General features: G+C 39.4%; 1 protein-coding gene across 1 annotated transcript; it reads right to left on the bottom strand.

Annotated features, from left to right (window-relative positions):
* Positions 1-1,001: 1,001 nt before the first annotated feature.
* On the bottom strand, positions 1,002-13,424 carry prkcda (protein kinase C, delta a). The gene is made up of 18 exons (XM_079840439.1): positions 13,108-13,424; positions 9,129-9,257; positions 8,440-8,639; positions 8,287-8,353; positions 5,228-5,387; positions 5,114-5,145; positions 4,824-4,909; positions 4,616-4,745; positions 4,176-4,276; positions 3,970-4,066; positions 3,762-3,892; positions 3,378-3,551; positions 3,028-3,119; positions 2,835-2,897; positions 2,585-2,723; positions 2,306-2,494; positions 2,090-2,218; positions 1,002-1,972 (listed from the first exon to the last, which is right to left on the bottom strand). Exons 2-18 carry the CDS (start codon positions 9,235-9,237, stop codon positions 1,817-1,819), a joined length of 2,055 nt encoding a protein of 684 aa, XP_079696565.1. The 5' UTR covers positions 9,238-9,257; positions 13,108-13,424; the 3' UTR covers positions 1,002-1,816.
* Positions 13,425-21,294: the final 7,870 nt, after the last annotated feature.

Consider the following 21,294-nt stretch of genomic DNA (forward strand, 5'->3'; position numbering starts at 1 on the left):
TATGTAAACACAAACTTTTATGTTGGATGTGATTAATTGTGATTAATCGATCGCCCAGCACTCATTTTAATTAATTAAATTATCGTTAGTTAACGTGGTCAATGTCACAAATGTGCTTATTTGATTGAATCTGATAAATGTATCCCCTTTTTAATCATTTTTATAACTTTTAAAAGTTTTAGAAATCCTAACATAGTTTTTTATTTATCTTTTTTATCACAAAGATACTAATTTTTCCAATGTGTCCTGACATTTATGAATTTTAAGAATCAAATTATTGATTGTGAATGTCATAATGTGCAAAGAGAAGCATCTGTCAGTGAATACAGCTGTTATCTCATGACGAGCTGCTGAGGCTCTGATACAGGTTTATGGCAACAAAGAAGGTGAAGAAACCCTGGTTAATTTGATCTGTTGTAATCATGTGTCTTCAGACACACACTTCTGATCTGATCTGAAGTCAAGTCACCTTTAATGCAACAGAATTTGATCCTCTGTACAGACGCTCTGCAGAAAACAGTAATGTCATCCAGCTCAGTTCAGTTATCATAGTGTCAATGCGGCAGATCAGTAATATAAGCTGACTATTTAAAGCCAAAGGCAACAGAGGCAGCACGTGACAACACCAAACACCATGCTGTAGAGGGCGCTACAGCACAACTTAATCTCTAAATATAGATAATAGGTTTCTCACGTATAAAGTTAAGGGTACTTTAATAGTAATCAAAATAGTAGTCATTTAATAGTAGTCAAAATTTAATTTAAACCTGTAAATAATCAAAGTGTAGGATTTTGAAGTTCCTAAAAACTGATCAAAAAGGAAAAGCGTGACATTGACCATGTGAGCCTCTTTGTGAAAAAGATGAAATGTCCATTTTCCATTAATCTTTTCCCTAAAAATATTATACAGATAAAATATGTATATGTTTATACATATTACAATTTTGAAGGTGAGGTACAAAAAAATAAATATGATTGTAAATAAAAATCACAATCCAAGTCAGTTTATTCACCATCATAATGTTTATTGGACCCTGTTAAGTTTCTCATCCTAAAACAGAGTCATGAACGGAATTTGATCTTGTAGTCACTTAATAAATGTATCTTATAAAAACACCTTAAATGCAACAATATACACACTAAAATACAAACGGATGACACTATTAGAGCTAAGATAGCTATGTTTCTGTACCAGATATACACATTTTCTAATTAAAACACAATATATTCATTTAACACTTACTAAGCACACATTCAACAAGTTCAGGTCAATCCATTGTGCAAACAATTAATTTACACAAACAAACACACACGGAACAGACACAGATCATTGCAGAAACGCTCAATGTAATCTATGACTGTAGCATGCACATATTGATTTAAACAATACTTGTATATAATCTCTGACCTATTTTGCTTTTATACATTTTAAATTGCTCTTCTCCCAAACTGAACTAACGGCACACTCCCTGCATTCAACGGTCAAGTTCGTACTAACAGTTAGTACCATCCCAAGATATTTTTAGACATCCTAACTTTGTAAGGACAAGTTCAAAATTGCATTGAGATCAGGGCACCCTGAAGTGTCAATCTCACTGATGCACCATGAGGAGGCTTAATGTAAATTAGGTTATAAAGGGCTCCATTAGAAGCTCACTGACAGTCTGTCTTGTCTTAAAATGTATGAGTTCAGATCTTTTAAACAAAGATTTGGGAGAATGCTCATGGTTGGTTTGGATGGAACAATAAACTGGCTCAATACTATGCTCACGTGAACATAACAGATTTTTTTCTTTTTGACCACATTATAAATGTGTCACTTTAAAAGATGCTCCATGCTTGGATTAATGAATGAGAAGCCAGCAAAAGCACTCTGGTCCATGGAATCGATCAGGCCTTTCTCGCAGTGTGAGAGACGGGGTTTCTCACTCAAAAACTCACGGTCAAAGTTACTGCAGTCATTTGGAGATTTCTGCAATTAGACAAGACCAGAAAAAAATGAGCAAACACAAAAGAAAGACACACACACACACACACACACACACACACACACAAAAGAAGAGAAACAGATGTGAGAGGAAAAACATACCACTTTTGGTTTGAAGGGGGGCTCAACTTCTTTCCTTTCTAGAGCAGGCCAGTTGACAGTCTTGAAAAATTGGTGGCCTCGTATATTTCCCACAATCCCTAAACGGCGTGATGGGTCGCGCTCAAACAGCTGTGTGCAGGCATAACAAAAAAGATGAGGTGTAATTGCAGAAATGTGATTTGTGTTGTTTTTAATTTAGTATATGTGCATGTGTACCCTTTCTAGCATGTCTCTAGTATCCGCTGTGATCCAGCGGGGATAATGAGGGGTGTCCATTCGGATCGATTCAAACAGCTCGTCCTCATCGTCACCGTGGAATGGAGATTGACCAATCAGCATCTCATACACGAGCACGCCAAACGACCACCAGTCTACTGAGAATGAGTACTGCTGACCCAGCAGAATCTGATTTCCCACACACAAACACATCAAGTCAGGACAGGACAAGGCCGTTGTCGGTCTGAGAGTGAACCAACAGCAAAGTGCATTCTTTACCTCAGGAGCGATATAATCTGGAGTTCCACAGAAGGTTGTGGCCCGGTTTTCCCCAAACACATTCTCCTTACACATTCCAAAATCAGCTATTTTTATGTGACCCTCTCCATCTAACATCACATTATCCAGCTTGAGATCCCTGACAAAAGGAGAGGGCAATAGTAAAAAATTATCACAGAAAAAACGGTGTGAAATGGGGAAGTAATGTGTAATTAATACATCAACACAGTGGTGTGATTGTTTTCTGTACCTGTAAATAATGCCTTTGGAATGGAGAAACTGCAGGCCGCATACTATTTCAGATCCATAGAACCTGGCAAGAGAAGTCAGTTCAATACAAATTTTCTGGTGCTATATAATCATGCTCACTAAATCAAGGGCTCACAAATATTTTCATATTATAGAAACTATTCTTATTTTGTATGCATATATGCATGACATACGTGGCTCTGTACAGATCAAAACGCCCCTTTTCCTGTATATGAAACATCAGATCTCCTCCATTCAGATACTCCATCACAAAAAACAAGTGCTCCTGTTAGAGATAAACAAATTAAAGTAAACTATTTATAGATAATTCAAATTAATAAATGTGCTTGACAACAATATATACATTTACTTATTGTTTTAACATATTCCATGGCATGTCTAGTTGAAAAACTCCCTTATATTAATGAGAAAATTGAATTTAAAATGAAAATTTGAAATGTGACAACCATATTTGCATACATTTCAAGTGTTTGTGTAACTACTTTGTGATTGTTCTTTTTGTGTAAATGAATGTTTGGCGTACCTTGGTCTGAAAAGTGGAGTAGAGGTGTGTAAGAAACGGATTATCCCAGGCGAGAGCCAGCACTCGTTTTTCTACCATGGTGCACTCCACATCATCATCCATCAACACCACATCCTTCTTCAGTGCCTTCACGGCAAACCATTCACCAGTGCCCTTAAGCTCAGCCAAAAGCACCTGACAACAGAAAGATGATGAACATGTGTGAACTTGAGCAAGACTGTATGTAGCAGCTACTTAAAACTTGCAAAAGGCTAAGTCAGGGAGCTTCCCAAATTATCCTGTGACCCTCCACCATGATCACGTGACATAAGCAAAACGCATTACCTCCTTCAAGTTTTCTACACTGTATATGAATGTGTGGGGGAAAGAGAGGTTGTATGTTACCTTGCCAAAGCTTCCCTTGCCCAGGACTTTATGGAAAATGAAATGCTCAGCAGTGATACGCGTTTGGTGGGTGATTCGAGAGGGGGGGCGAGGACTCAAACCCTCCCATAGACGACCATAAGGAGTCCCATCTGCAACATAGCTTTTCTGATAAACTGAAATCATAATTTTTATTGTTATTACCACCATATAAATCAAGCATTCTCACCATTAACATCAGATCCTGGAATTTTGTTAAAATCCTGGTAAACAGAAACATCCTGTGAGTTGCTCTGCGAGTTGCTTTCAGGTCGTTTGGTGGATTTCTGAGACAACACACATATTCACAAACTTAATTTCGATACTTTAACGCGGTTATGTTTATTTTTAAGTGCCTTATAACTTGGACTTGTGCAAACATTAATATATATATACAATTGAGACTTGAGTAAGAGCTTCTGCCAGTAGTTTCTGGTTGATGCCACACAAATTGGCCACTTTAGTCTGGCACTTGTGATGGACATTCATGGAACAGTCTGAAAAAGAAGAGACAATTGCAAACATATAATCAAGAATCCAACATTAAGACTAGCCAAGCACCAAATAACAAAACTAAAGTGGCCTTTTTTCGCTAGCACTAGCCAGTTTACAGTTACTGTCCAGTGAGCTGGTAACTATTTTTAGGCATTTCTATATATTACAATGGTTTAAACCACAATCTAAAACACCAAAAATAAATTGTAAGTTAAATAAATCAAAAAGGGAGTAAATGTTCATAATTTTATGGTTATAAAAATGCCAGTAAACTAGCAGGTTTGGCGAACAGTTCATTGTGGGCCCTTATAATACATATACTGTTCGCATGATATACTCACCCTCGCATTTGAGGCCCTGTTTGACAAGACCCCACAGCAGACTGCCACAATGGTCACAAAAAGTGGGACTCATGTAGTTGTAGGTCTTAAAGCGATGTGGCATGTCAATCTTAAAACGCTCCTTCTGAAACTGTAGGCACACACAAACTTTAAATAACCCGCTCACAATAAAATTAAATTAAATTAAATAACACAATACAGCACATACCACTGTGTCTCGACTGTTGGTTGCAGTGCCCGTGCACCTTCCGATAATTTTATCAATACACTTCTTGTGGATGGCTGCATTGCATTCTGGTGGAGAAAAAATATTTTTTAGGTGGCCTCAGGAGGCTCTGTGTTCACAATGTTGCTTTATTCTGGATGAAACAATTCAATGTTGAACAAAGGAAAGCAATCCAGTCATGTCTTTCCCCTTTTATGGTACATTCTTACTAAAAACAGTTTTGTGGGCAAGTGTTGAGGATAATAGAAAAAAAAACAGCAAAATATACTCACGTCGGCACTTGTAACCTTGCTTGTTGAGACCCCTAGGCAGTAAAAGGCAAAATTATATGAGTATGTCTGAATTATAAACTTCTAACATCTTATAACTGAACATTCGGGACTGACCAAACAAAATCTCTGCAGACAGAGCAGAAGGTGGGCTGTCTGAAGAAGGTGGCGATGAACTCATGGTTTTTGATGAAGTGAATCTTAGCCTGTTTAATAGCTCCACGACGACGAGTGAGAGTCGGTGCCTCGTCTTCTGTCACTACTGACTGATGACTCTCTGAGAGGGAAAGAGAAAAAACAAACCTTGATGGAAGCGGAATCAAGCTGATGGCCTGAAACTTTTTGACAGTAAATGCATGAGATCTTTGTCCTGAAAGCAACTCACTATAATGTAAATTAATATATTATAGTATATAGTAAATATTATGCCTTTTTTAAATTCAACTTGAAAAATGGCTGCATTTTGTTCCATTCCATTCCATTTCGTCAAGCTGCTTTTGAACAAGCACACGTCATGTAAATGTCACTTGAGAAACATCTGACTGGGGTCAGGTGAATCCCCATCAAGCTAATTATACTGTACAAGGACAAGGTACAAGTCTGATAAGTCAACTAGCTGTTCAATCAACCCACAGACAAGACAGCACTGAAAATACACGCCTGTTTCAAAAGTATTCAGCAAGTATGCATTAAATTGATCAAAAAAGTGGAAGTAAAGACTTTTCAAATAAATTCTATTCTTTTGAACTTGCTATTCAAAGAATCCTAAAAAAAATATTTCCACAAAAGTATTAAAAAGCTCAACTGTGAAAAATGTTACTCAAAAAGAAAATTCATATTAGAATGATTTCTGAAGGATCATGTGACACTAAAGACTAGAGTAATGGCTGCTGAAAATTCAGCTTTGCTATTACAATAATATTAAAATAGAAAACAGTTATTTTGAATTGTAATAATATTTTCACAAGATTACAGTTTTTACTTTAATAAAATAAAGAAAAATTTGGTGAGCATGAGAGACTTCCATTCAAAAACACTGAAACAATTTTTATTACTGACCCCAAATTTTTACACAGTAGTGCACATAATTTTGCACATAACTCGAAAAAATCTGCAGTGGAACATTTTGTATTCTAAAACCAATAAAACAAAAAGAGGAGCAATGGATAGAATGTTTGAAGAATCAGTGTATAACGTAGGGAAGAGCTGTTGTGACATGTTCAGCAGAGACATTCCTGTGCACAGAACTTTAAAGGGAGTCTAAATGGATTCACACACGCCCATACACGTGATCAGATAAGCATGACTCCTCCTAAAGCTAACGGGAATAGGTTAGATTCAAGCAGGGCTTTAAATAAAAAAATTAAAAAGTACATTGACCAGGAGCTCAAGGGTGGCACTGAGGTGAAACACCCGTGTCCCATTACTGACACACTAACTCAGGCGGGATGTACTAAACTGTTTGAGCCGATTATGAAAAACTCCCTTTTTCAGGGCATTTCTATGAAAGCAACAATCCAGTCTTAAGTTAATGATTCTTTTAGTTCTTGTTTGGAAATGCAATTCATATTGTATTTTGTTGCTAAATTATATGATGCAGTCAGTATACACTGATCGAAGACCAGTGTACATCCACGATCTACCTGCTACACAATCGAGAAAGTACGGCTATGCAGATGACCTGGCCATCTTACTGAGCAAGCCATCCTGAGAAGCAGTAGAGGAGGACCTCTCTGAAGACTTGAACATTCTGTCTTCATACCTGAAGAACTGGCGCCTCAAGCTTAGCACTGACAAGATCGTATCATCCGTGTTCCACCTCTGCAACAAAGGGGCGTCCCGCGAAATTAACATCATGGTTAACAACACCCGGCAACAGCACCAGCCCACATGGGGAGCTTCACATCTCCACTGAGGCCCTGGTGTTCTCAAGTGCTGAATACTGTGCTCCGGCCTGGTGCCGTAGCCCCCCCATGTCATTAAGCTGGACACTGCCCTTAAAAGGTGCTACAAGCGATGTCACGTTTTTTAGGCCAAAACATTTTTTGTCACATACAGTAAACATCTCCTCACTATCCGCTAGCTGCCTGTCCCCTGAACAAACTGTAAAAAAAACGTGGTCTCTGTAATCAGCACAAGCTCCACAAATGGCAACAAAAAAAAACTTGGGCAGTCTGGACAACGAAACATAATAAACAGTGCTCCAGCCAATAACCGACAAGAATGATTTGGGGGTGGAGGTTTGGGGTTAGTGCGCGTGCACTTTTTTTATTTAAAAGTACATTAATTTACTCACAATGAGCGTGAAGTAGTTGGTTGAGCCATCGTTACCACAGCAGCGTTAGCACGCAAGCTACCTCCATTTTAAATGTGCGTTCATGACTGTTTCAGGAAGCACGGAGGGGAGGGGGAGGAGGAGGGAGGGTCTAGCTAGCCTCTGTTTTGTTTGACAACACTTCGAACGTCAACAAGAAGTTACTCCACCCAGGATCACTTAGAGCACCTTTAACACCCCCCTGCGGACTGTCTCCAGATGCCTACGAGCCACTCCAACTGCTCATCCTCGGAGGAATTGCCCCTGCAGAGGTCAAGCGATAAGGAGCTATGCTGGCTCTCGCTCGAGAGACACAGGCGAGTGAATCCCACCTCCTCCACAAAAGCGCCACGGAGACACCACAGCGCAGACGCCTCAAGTCCCGGCGACCTTTTGCGCCACACGCCCAAGAACTGCTCCGCAATACACCGCCGACATCTGCAAGGCTGCCATCTCGGCTACTCCTCTACGTTGAAGACCCCACGGATGTTCCTGGCCAGCACCTGCTCAGAAAGCAGTGGACAATCCTCAACCGCCTGAGGACAGGTGTGGGACGCTTCGGGGCAGCAATGATGAAGTGGGGCATTGTGGATAGTACCCAATGCGACTGCGGAGACCCACTACAAACGGTGGAACACATTTTAACTAGCTGCCCCATATATCGGCCCCCGAACAGCAAACGTGGTCTAATTGACCTTGATCATAGGACGCTGGACTGGCTCGCCTCAACAGAACTGAAGGTCTAAGGACATGCGCCAGAAGAAGAAGAAGACCATGATTTCCACCCCTCATTGTGGACCTTTAAAATCACAGGAAGAGAGTAGAGAGATCGAGCACTTATTTGAGTGAGAGTATGTCTTACCTGCATCTAAATCCTCCAAAAAGAACTGTACAGACATCATAACTTTCCCTGATGGCTGCAAATCAACCTGAAAATGAAGAGAAACTTTATAACATCAGCTGCGCAAATGCAAACATTGACACTACATGACAATGCATAGACATAACCACATACCCAAAATTCTGCACGTCCATTTGCCTTCTTGCATCTTTCTGCCAACACAGACACACCCACAGTAACTTCTGCTAAAGGTTCCTCTGCGGTTCTCATGAGTAGTATTTGTATGACACGTCCCTCATAAATATGTGCATCAAAACTGGATCGCCAAGCAGGAAACATGGTGGGCTTCTTCTGGATCAATGTCTTTCCTCGCTCTTAAAAGAAAAAGGGGATATTTTTGTGATCAGGCATAATCCATTCGAAAATGTTTGGAATTAAATACTAGTATACTTCACAGTATGGTATACAGCAAACGTTTTTTTTTTTAAACTTTTAAAAAAAGGCAGCAATAAACATTTAAGTTCATACTGTAGTACGACTTCATTACGTTGCACATTAAATTCAAAGAGTAGCATTTTGGGATTTTAACTTCTGCTAGTTTTGATTAACAACAATCAGCCAGAAAATATAAAAAATTGCAAGTGATATTTTCTTCCAGTCACATGGAAATGAAGGTCACTCATTTGGCAAAATGAAATGGGTAATTCAGTTCTATGCAGATGGAGGATTTACATGCTGTTCCTTGTACACACAGTATACTGCAAAAACAGAACAAGAAGCTTGGTGGCAGTATGCCATTCCAAACATAGCAATGCACTTGAAACCCCCATTACACACACACACTCATGTACACATTTACTCACCAGTGCTGAGAGCTTCCTTCATCTTGACGGCACAGAATGGTGCCTCAGCCACTGGCGGGAATGTGCCAAGATCATAGGCATTAAACGCAATTCTCAGGAAAGGGGCCATGGCAACCCCTCAGGCACAGCCTAAAAAAAAAAAAAACACAGACAACCAAAATTCTTATGATTTTACTAATGTATTAGGTGATATGTTGAGTAAGAAAGCAATACATTAACATTACTGTATATAGGAAGAAGGAAATCAAAACAAAAATATTTCATCATTATCAATTTAGAACTACTAATATCATGTAATTATATTTAGTCATAAACAGAGGAAGGGGAAATTGTTTAATCAAATTTTTAGGGATATCTTGGTGTTAATTTCTGTCTGTTCGATCATTAAATCTAATAGTAGCTCTGTTGTTCTCTTAGTAGTTTCATAATACTTTATGTTACTTAAGTTTTGTAATCACCCACCCTCTTTCTGACCTTTAGCATTAAGCGGGCCATTTTTTCTGTTGCACCTTTAAGGCTTCTATGTAAACGCCCTCTTTAGATGTAAATGAGATTGGATAACTTTGCTGTATTTTCTCAAGAGCAGTGGATTTGCTACCTCCCTGTTGGTCTGTTTTTGGTTCAGAAAACAATCCATGCTGAAATGATCAGCTTGACATGATGATAGTGACCATGAAAAAAAAAAAAAAGAAAACTTGAACTGCAGTTTCAAACACTGGGATTTTTTTTAGAAGGATATGCAGAGTGACAGGTTCTACACTCAACCAAAACCATCACAAGTTAACTCTTCTCATTAGTATTTCCAGAGTTTAAGAGCAAAAGTACCTACTTCCTTCTTGCTACCTCAATGTGAATGGGAGGAGAGGACCACTGGACCAAGTTTTTAAGTACCAAATAGACATTGACAGGGAAATGCAGACGTTAAGTTTTAGGAATAAAGATGAAGTTGAGTATATAAAAATGTATTCTCTGAGAGTCTGATATGCTGTGTGTATCAAAAGATTTCATTTACATATGATTTGACACATTCAGTGTATTTGTCTGTGTGTAAAACAAGTTTGTGAGATCTGTATTTGCTTTTATGTGATTTTTCAAAGCGCTTTAAATCCAACCCCAATTAATATTATTAAATATAAATACTTAACTGCAAATAAACCTTTTTGCTAAGGTATATTGGTTTAATTTTCATGCAACAGAACAATGTAGAAAATGGCGAATGGGCTCCAGGTAATCTGTAATAGTCATCCCTTCATCCCTCAATAGTCTATTTATCTTGCTTTATTGTGCATCAAAACATTTGGAACATGACCCAGATGAGGTTTATAGGTTTATGGTAATAACCGAGCCTAAAATTGATTGGTCTAGTTCTTGTATAACGTCAGGACTCCACCCACTTCTATCGAAACCCAATGACATGAGTCAGGCTCTGGCTGCAACATAGAAGCTTCATAGCAAACTTGCTGGTTGTTTTCAGTGGACTTCAGACCTTAATACTACAGAGTGTGTAAGAATAAGAAAGACAGGGAGAGATAAATTTGAACAGTCAACATCTATACGCACACACATTTCTGCTTTAGTTCAATTATGAAACGTACTTGTTGAAACGTGCACAGAAACGTTCAAACAAGTTGCAGAATCTCAATCTAAAAACCTAAATCTGTGCTTGTGTGTGTACTAGCGAATCAGCCCGTGTCAATAACATAAGCTTGCAGCACAGTACAAAATTGATTCTGAAACAATCCAGGACACGTCAGAGTCTCTCTTACAAAGATTCACACACACATAATGAATCCTGTCTATGCCTGATTCTTCAGCTAAAAAAAGACTAGAAGCGCCTGAGCAACAAGTCTGAGCTCCTGTGTAAGTATAAGTGTAAAATGAGAGCGATATAGAGGAGGAGAGAGATAGTGAGGGTGATATGATGGGTAGGCTAGGCAGATGTGGTTAAGATGCTTTTCTGAACATAAATTACACATAATAGATTTAAAATAAGTATTACAAGAGGGTTTGTACTCTTAAACCTTATGACAAGCCATAACAGGAGTTAAAACACTTATAAGGGTGTTAGATGTGTGTGTGTGTATGGCTTTGAATGGCTTTGTAAGGTTAGCATCACTAGTACTATTGCAACAAACTCCTTATTATCCTATAAGTATTAAACTTAAAGGGATAGTCCAGCCAAAAAAATAAAATCCTGTCATCATTTACTCACCCTCATGTCATTCCAAACATGTACGACTGTACAATGTATTTGCCGCAGAACACAAAAGATATTTTGAAGAATGTTGCCAACCAAACAGTTTTAGTTCCATTGACATTGACTGTTTAGCTACCAACATTCTTCAGAAAATATATATTTTTTATGTTTCACAGAAAAAAAAGGAAGTCATACAGGTTTGGAATGACATCAGGGTGACTAAATGATGACAGAATTTAAATGTCAAGGTGGACTATCCCTTTAAGAGTGTAACTGGTCTCGCACTGTTTGTGCGGCTTGTTGAAGAGGTTGAGGTGTGCAATTAGAATTTTAGATACTTAAGAGTGTCCTCGCTGACCTGGGCCAGTAAGCAACTGAAGAAACCACCCTAGTACCCAGCGAAGCAGAAATCGTGTTGCACATAAAGTAAATCATAACGAAATCTCATAGTGTGTCTATATTTCACAGCCCATCTGATGAAATTATCAAAATATCACCAAACTCACTGCAACTAGTTGCTTTAAAGTACATGAAATACATAATCTACGAATGTACTTCAGATAATCTTGCTGATTTCTTGCAAGGCATTTATGGGGTCTTTCATTTCTAACACTGATGTCAACAGCAGCAGCAGGTTTCATTACTTTTGTCCACAGTCATACACACACACACACACACACACACACACACACACACACACACACACACACACACACACACACACACACACACACACACACACACACACACACACAATCTAGTGTACGGGGCAGGAAGGAACTATCGACACCCATGAACAGAATGAAAGAGTGGTATGGTGTAAACTGTTCAACCACAGCAGGATGTGTGTCTCCACTGCAAACGGCTATCACGGCAGCCACATGCTAGTGATGGATAGTTAATATTAAAGGAAATATAACAGAGGCGAAATCTCGCTACAAATCATCGACAACAACTAAAAGCATTAGATAATTACTTTAAAATGTAACAATTTCCACCATGCCCCAACACACACACACACACACACACACACACACACACACACACACACACAGTCATCTCAACCAGAACCACGCTCCATCTGTTTTGTATATTAGATCAATAATTATTGATATTTCGTGGAGGAGCGTGTCAGTGGCATTTTAGACCCCTCAATGTCATAAATTGGGGCTACGTATGGACTATGAATAAGATAAATTTGATAATACACAAATAATACAAATTATACTTAATTATTTTACTAACAGTTTTGTGTAAAAATAAAATAAAACGTGCTGTAGACTAACGTTACATCGCAGGCGTTTTTGGATATCAACAGCTCGGAACTCCCCTGTAATGAATAGCTAAAATGCTCTCTAGGTAGGTCACTAGGTTGAGACACAACCTCTATTTACTTTTCAACTACGTTGAGTTGATGTATAGCAAGACAAAGTGCGGAAAAACGACTCTGTCAAGGTCCAGTAGACAGCAGCGTACAGTAACGTTATAGTGTTTTGTGAAGCTGCGGTTTGCACTGCGCCCTTTTCATACCATACTAATAGTCTAAATATAGATTTACGGTTTTTAGAGAATGCCTTATAAAACACTGAAGAGGAGAGGGATTGAGGTATATATCTGTAAACACACACAGTCTCTGAGCGCGGCGCTCGAATCAGTTCAGCGCATCAATCGGAAAAAAACAGCTAAGAAAATGAGTGAAAACCTCTAAAATGCAAAATTACTAAAGTTCTGACACAACCCAGCAATAGTCGATCAAAAAAACATGAAGTGGTAACTTCTTACCTTTCCTTCGGAAGAAACGGACTTGTCTCTGAGACGCCTGCTTTCTTCGATGATTAAGTCGTTTGAGGAAGTACAAATCGCTCGTGGAGTTCAGAGTAAAGTAGGGCGGAGTGACGTCGCACAGGTGCTCTCTTTCTTTGCGCGATCCCTCTTCTGTCTCACGCGCGCTCTCTCAGATGCTTGTAGTCTGCCATTGCACTGAACAGAGTGCACAGGTGCGTTTTTAGAGTCTGTATCAGTACAGTCAGTGTGTAGCCTATGTAAGTGACCTCTTTGCGAAGGGCTCATGCGAAGGCATTGACGGTGTACCTCTAGATGCCCCACTATTGATGGTATGCCATTTATGCTTATGGCAAGCCATGTAAACATTTATTCTTTTAATTTAGGTAGCTTTTAGCAGGTCCTCCAAAAACATCATAGACATTGGCGGGGGCAATATTTCTAATATTCTTGATGCTGCTTTTCTGCTCTTAAATTACACACCACTCTCTGTTGTTAGGACCACAGAAACTTTTAAAAGTAGTACATTTTTTAGAATGGAATGGAATGTTTCCAGCAGCCCTCGTCAAAGTCAAAATGATTAAGATGGTGAATCAAATAAAAAAGTAGAGGTATAAGTAGCTATACATGTCATTTGTTTTTCACTTCCAGTCTCTCACTTCTGCCGATATGGATCAACGATTTTGATGACATCACTCTGCACTTCAGATTTGCATCAAATTTTCTGTCCAGTCAAATGCTCTCTAGAATCTGAAGTGTCCCACCCCCTACTTTATAAATAGTTTTGTCTTGTCTTGTCTTGTTCACACATTTACTATTTTCTACATGGTGAATGGCACATAGTGCACTATATAGGGGGTAGGGAACGATCAGACCGTGCACCATATAGGTGATAGGGAATTATTCAGACAGTGTAAATATCTTTTCCATTGGGGTGAATGAAGTCTAGTTTCACGCAAGTGTCACGTGAATCGCTGCAGCACATAGTCTGCACCAGTCCAGAGACACGATAGCACAGAACGGATGGAGTCAGCGCAAACCAGAAAACGTATCGGCCCATTTTAATTCAGCACAGAATTATATTTTAAAGCGATATCGAGGAGATTAGGAGGAGAAACGGTTAGAGATTATAGGAGGAAACTGCGGCTTTACTGAGCTCAACGGCTCTGGCCAAGCTGTGATATAAATTAAACGCTATTGGCTATTTAAAAAAGAAAAGGGAGGAGCTATATGTCCCACCCTGTCTTCCTGTTTCAGTGGAAATTACGCCAACACATTGCATAATTCTGCGTGTTTCAAGGCACTTCAGTGGGACTTTAAAGGGGTGATGAATTGAGAAATCAACTTTCCCTTGAGCCTTTGATATATAAAAGTTCGCAATATAAGAATATCCTGCAAGTTTCAGAGCTGAAAACGTCCTTTTTAGTCAAAGAAAAGCTTTTATTGACACCAGGCCCAGAAAATGAGAGATCTCAGAATATGTCGACCACTGATGTCATAGAAAGCAGAAACACCGCCTCAAGCCCGCCCAGCGACTCGTGGAGCTAAATGGGTCACGCTACCGAGCAATAAACATGCCGGTTCCAGCTCACATGCGTAAGACATTGTGCGTTTGTTCGCTTCATTCCACCGCAGAATCGTCTGTAAACAAGATACAGGTCGAGACTGGATTTGCAGACATATTGAGATTAAAACACAATGCTGTGCCTTCTATATTGAATCCGACAGGAACGGTGCAACACACTGATGTGAGTAAAACATGTTTTTTTATATGTGTTAGCATTTTTACAGATGGTTTGATATCTATTGATTACATACCTCAGCACGCTGTCACAGGCTGGAGAAGGTGTTATTGGTTCATTCGTGATCAGACTCGGACTTGTAATGCCAGTGCTCACAAAGCCCAACGTCCAGGGGCTATGTGCTTTTCAGACGGGCTACCAAAACGTACCACTGGCCTGCCGACGAGCTATCTTAAATAGTGAAATAACATTCCTTTCTTGCGCACGCATGTGTGTGTGTGTACGGTTCGCGGTTATATTCACTGATCGGTGGGTCAAGTAATACAAAAATAACATTCCAATCAATCGCGGGTGGATGAGGGATGAATCATTGTGTTTGTTTGATAAAGGCATTTTGCGAGCCCTGTGAGTGTTTCCCCAGATGCTTTCAAAACAATCCCCACATGTACTGAGGGGAGTTGAAGCTCATTAAATATGCAAATCTTATCCAATCCTAGCCATGGGCGTTTACTTCCAAGTCTTCAGTGCGGCACGCCCATCAAAACCGAGCGTTTTTAAGAGAGCCTCAAAACCATGGCAGAAAATAGCCTACTTATTCATTATGATGTTTTCGAATGTAAAAACCACGCAAACGTCATAATTTGACATCAGACAACAGTATACAATTTTTTAAAAAGACAGTTCATGACACCTTTTTTTAAAACAGCTTGCCACATATAACAACATTATGACCACAGCTAGAAACAAATGCAAAGAGGAACGATGATGCGTTGGCTGCTGATTTATATATAGTTTACTCAGAGGCATTGAGATGAGGAACAGACCATGAGTCTGGTTTCTATATTGTGTCCATGGAATATTATCTATAAAACAGGTCACATAACTGTGGGTGTGAAGGACGCAATATGTGAAAATACACTCTTATGTGTGTGTGTGTGCTTGTAGTCCTGTCCTGCTTTCCTTCTCTTGGTCCGCAGTGCTGTGGAGTGTATGTCCTAGATTTAAGTGTGTGGGTGAGATTTGAAAAAAAGCAACGAAACAACAGTATGTTGCAAAGCCTGTGTGTGTGTGTAGATATCTGGTGCAGAACTGGAGGTGATGAAGGGGCTGTTTTGCTACCCCTTGGCTGATCGAGCAAATCTATTGTTATGTGTAAAATAACCACCAATGAACTGATATTTAATCATTTGTTTTCTTTGTTTGTGAAAAGAACATTAGAGTAACAGTCCAACAAAATACATGGATTAATTAGTTTTACTGGTGTGCTTAGAGAGATGTTTACAGTTGCACATAAACTTTGCATCGACACACTCTCTCTCTCACACAAACATACACACATACACATACTCTATAAACAGATAAGAGATGCCTTATATGTCAGTTTCCAGCAGTAAAACAGAAGCCACATTTCTTCCTCTTCTCACCACAACAAACCAATGAAGAGAGTGTAATATTTTACACATCGTCACCTTGCTAAAATAATTGGCCAAATCATTTTTTCAGGATTCTCAGAAAACACAAAAAACTGAACCAATAACTTCAGAGGTTGAGTAGATTGTTGTTCTTCTTGATGCCCATTAAGTCTCATTGTCTTTTGACTTAGGCAAAATAAAACGGAGTAAGTCACACTCTTGACATAGGCCATTACAGAGTTACAAATTGCATGATCTGTTCAACTGAGGATGTGGGTGATTTTACCAGAGGTGACCAGCATCATGAGGAGATCCTTTTTGTCAAAAAATGACTTAGGCAATTCTTTTAGGAAGGTGACGACATGTAAGGGAAGATAAATGGCCCCAAATAAAAGGGAAGTTAGAAATATGAAGAAAGAAAAATGTTTTATAGAGATGAGTTTATTTCCAGTAATAGTAGATTAGGCCAACTGACATGATTTAGAAAATGAGAGACTCCTTATATATACAAATGTTCATGTGCATTGACTGGGTCATTTACCTAGGATAGATCAAGAAAAGAACATATACCGCTTTTAATCTACTGTAGGAAATAGAGGGATCTTTTCCTCCCCCCTCTCTTTATCTCTCTGCTGCAATGCAGAGGAACATAAGATACTTAAAAGACCCAAAAGTGTCACGACAATGTCACAGTGACACTGAATCATATACGCTCACACACACATTTTCTGTGCCTCTCAATCACTCTAGATCTTCAGTCGAATTTTCTTGGTCTAGAAATATGAAAGACTAAAAACTGGTATTGTGTAATATGTCTCACCTTTGACCTTTACACACATCTTACATACATAACAGTCTTTAATAGATTGTATGACCTAAAAAGATGAAACTGTATCATTTACAGTAAACTGTTTACCTTTACAATTAATTTATCTACAATCCTGGGCAGAAAAAAATGGGCCAAGACAAAAATGGCAAATTATATTTAGCAGTCTTTTAATGGTCTGAACCATTTAATCACAAATCACTGCACAGGAAATTAGCAAGAATTGCACAAATACTGTAGATAAAGTAACAGCACAGAATAGCCTTACCTTTTTTGGGTAAACTTGCAGAAAAAATTTTACGGGAAGAAGATGCAAGTGTTGTTCCACTCAATGTTAATGGCTTCAGACAGTTCATGAGTAGTTGAAAAATGCCTCCCAGTTCATTTGAGTATAATGTGAGACCAAATATTCACTATACGGTTCCAATCTTCACTCTGACAAAACATGAACCTGATGAACCACTTCATGGGTGTCTTTGCAATTTAGGCAGGAGCATTGTCTTAACATAAAATACCATTACTTTAGATAACTTTTCATTTGTGGGAAGGAATCCATTCTGCCATATTCTTCTGTACTCCAAAAGCATTACATTACTTTTCACAGTAAGTAGCTCACCAATACCAGCAGCTAAAAGACTCAATGACCCCGCTTCCTTCTTGCTTCTGTGGTAGAGATGCATTTATTATAATATTTCTCATAGACACCACTCATGTGTTTCATTTTCATCACTCCACACACAAACTTCCTATATTCTGCCAAAAACATATTTGTGTCTTTGATGTTTTTCTGAGACAGCAATGACTTTTTAAGTAGTGTATTTGCTTAAATTTTGCTAATATTCTGGCCATTCATTCAATTGGTTAAGACAATTAAAAGCTTAGTGTTTAGTAATTTTAGGTGTGGCCTTTTTTGCCCTTGAGTGTACAAGAGCCATGCACTCAATATGCCAATGTAGGCAAAATAAGTTGACTTTGTTTAATATGGGTCTCTCAGTAAGAAAGGTGAAGTGGGTTGGGCTACAAGCAGTCTACTTAGAGCTGTTTTGATTAACAGTAATTATCTCAAAGTACAGCAAATTACCATGAATTCAGTGGAGTCAAGTAGGCTGCTTTGAAGAAGCCTACTTATAGGGCTGCGTGGAAGCACCATCCACTCAAATTGGAGTGAGTATAGATAGTCCATTAAGAGAAAGGTAGGTTCCAAGTTTTAACCATCCAGCACCACCCTTGATAATTTTTCTTTAACAAGACATTTAATATCTTTCAGTTTCTTTCTCTTAAATATGTTTTAATGAACGTTTTGAAATGCAGAGCTGGTTCAGTGACAGCTTTAAATTATGAAATGACTTTTTTCAATACCCTGGTATTAAAAAAAATGCTGTCTTTGTAATCTTTAATTAAAACGTAACTTCCCTTCTGAAACGACTCCTTTTCGGCTTACATCATCAAGCCCCTCCCCTCAACCTGCTGTCTTATCTCATACTCTCTTGAGTAGGTACTTCTTTTGAATTCACGACAGCTAAAAAGTATGTTTTATCTAGTATGAATGTGTGTAGTATGAATGTAATCCGGACGTACTACATTCGCCATGTTGTCATTAAGCGTCAGTTGCGTCGTTTCACTGCCATTTACAAATCCTCTCCCGTGGCTTCATGGGATAGTAAAGTATCCATCAATGCACACTTCAGAATCCCGTTGGAAATAGTAGGCCATCTGTGTCGTTTTTGACGACTCTTTTATGAGTACTGTGAATTCGGACATACTCTTTTTGTCACATAGGCTACTGTTTTACTATATAGTAAAGAAGTATGCGATTTCTGATGCAGCCTACACCCAAATGCAGATTCATTCAATTATGGAAAGCCTACTTTTCACAATCCAATAAGTTCTTGATGTAGGCTATACAATTTTTTTCAAATGTCCTGTTTTCTTGTTTCACTCATAAATATGTCTCATTAAAGGGATACTTCAAGCGCTGGGAAGATGAATCTGTATTTAAACTGGGTCATTTATGTAGTAGAAATGTGAAATTATTTTTGAATGTGGTGCCTTCTAGACTGAGAAAAGCCAGAAAATGTGTTTTTGGTTCATGTGGATGAAAGACAACAACTCCCAGAATGCACTTGCTTCGAGGCCACTCCCAAGCCTACCAGTTCTAATGTTAGGCCCTGTCCCAAATGGCACCCTAAACCCTCACGGTCTTCCTCTGAGTTCGCACTTTCACGACGTAATGTCGCTTTGACTGCTTGGAAGAAGTCCGCTGCATAAACCCGCACCAGAGCGGGCTCGGCAGAAGTGCGCATCGAGGGCGCATATCGACCTCAAAGGGGTCGCTCGCGAGCACCCTTAGTACGGTGAGACCTAAAATGACAAATGGGACACGCTGCGGTCTCGTGGACTGCGCACGCAGCGGCCATTGTAAGTCCACAAGACCGAAAGTGCAGTAGTGCACATAAAGTGGGCCATTTGGGACAGAGCCTATTGTTGACTAGAATCTAAAAAGACGCCGTAATATTGTGAGTCTCCGTGACGAGTTAGTTCTTAAAATAACTTAAACAGTAGTGTATTTTCCATCCAAATGGTGCTCTGTTGCGTTGTACCGGGATGTACAGCCAAAACCAGAAAAGGACAAGCAGTAAGTTTTCACCATTTGCCGGTTAAAAATGTGGAGCGGTGCAAACAGTGGCTGCGGGCTATCAACCACCCGAGTTTTGGGGAGGACACTAATATGGAAACCCTGAAAATACGTAGGGTGTGCAGTCGCCATTTCAAGAGGGAAGACTACGAACTGAATGTGCTTGGAATGAAGAGAATCGCTCTGAAGGACAACGCGATTCCTTCGGTATTCACCTTCCCAGATGACGAAGAAGAGCCTGGGCCATCTGATACTAAACGCATTCGCCTAGAGGTAAGACTCTCAATAATACTCGACACGATTTCTGGTCACACAGTAGCCTATACATAGTGATATAGTTGTTAGCAGTAAAACAGCAAAATTAGCAAAGTAACGGAGACACGATCTAACTTACTTGCAGGTCCCACCCCCTATGGGCGGGTTTGACACAAGCGGAACGTATGCTGCCTTCACGTGCTCTCGGAATTATCGTAAATACGAGTTTCCTAGGTAAACATTGCACATGAACGCCCTTACATTTTGAATCTTGAATGCAATGCGCTCGTAATCACGACTTCAGAAGTCGGAATCATCAAATTTCCGATAGCACGTGAAGGCAGCATAACTTCTACTACTGGCTGTAGTCTATCTGGCCAAAACATTTTTTTTCAAAAATATTTTTTTCTTTCTTCCAGAAATAAAATGCATAATTCTCCCTCAGGGGGACATGAGGGGGAAAGTACGATATTTCGAATATACTACCGGGTTTCTACTGATACAAAGCTTATTGTTAATCGCTGAAGTAACCCTTTAAGGAAGTAAACCATTTTTTTTATGTTGACTTAATACCTGTTTTAGAACCTGTGGTAAAAATGAAAATACAAACCTTGGTCTGCACACCCCTACAAGAGAATAGTTTATCCTCTTTAATAAATAAACTGCAAAATAGGAAAATAATGTTTTTTGCAAATTGTTGTTGTTTTTCTGCCATAATATTGCAGGGGTCTCCAGTCTCAGTCCTGGAGGGCCACTGTCCTGCAGAGTTTAGCTCCAAATACACACACCTGAACCAGCTAATCTGTGTCTTACTATGGCCTAACTAGGTGGTGGAGGTGGAGGTGGAGCTGGACTAGGTAAAGCACAACCCATGACGTCCAGAGAGGGGGAGCGTGACATCATTTGGCTCTGCAGTGAGCACCACGTGATGCTGTTTCTTCCATCCAACCTTGGTCCATCTATCTCAGGTGCAATTGTAACCTGCCCGCTCTAAGTGGGACTCGAACTAGGGTCCGCCGGCATGAGAGCCGGACGCTCTTACAAGGAGGCTAAAGACTGCAAGCCCTAGCGTCAGTCGCTAGAGCGTCTCTTGAGATTAGAGGAGTGAGGTTTACTCGCACAGCAACTATTAGCCGGCCTACGTTACACAATGCAATGAAAAAACCTTGCCAACTGCTGGACACATTTCATTGATATATTAAGGAGATTTTTTACACTCTCCTTTAGAATTTCTGATTGTGTAGATGCATGGAATCTAACAAGCACAGGAACCATGTTTAATTGATGGAAGTTTTTGCATGTGTAGGCCTATATCAT

This window comes from Gobio gobio (assembly GCF_949357685.1).
Source record: "Gobio gobio genome assembly, chromosome: 17".
In the NCBI taxonomy this organism is placed as follows: domain Eukaryota; kingdom Metazoa; phylum Chordata; class Actinopteri; order Cypriniformes; family Gobionidae; genus Gobio; species Gobio gobio.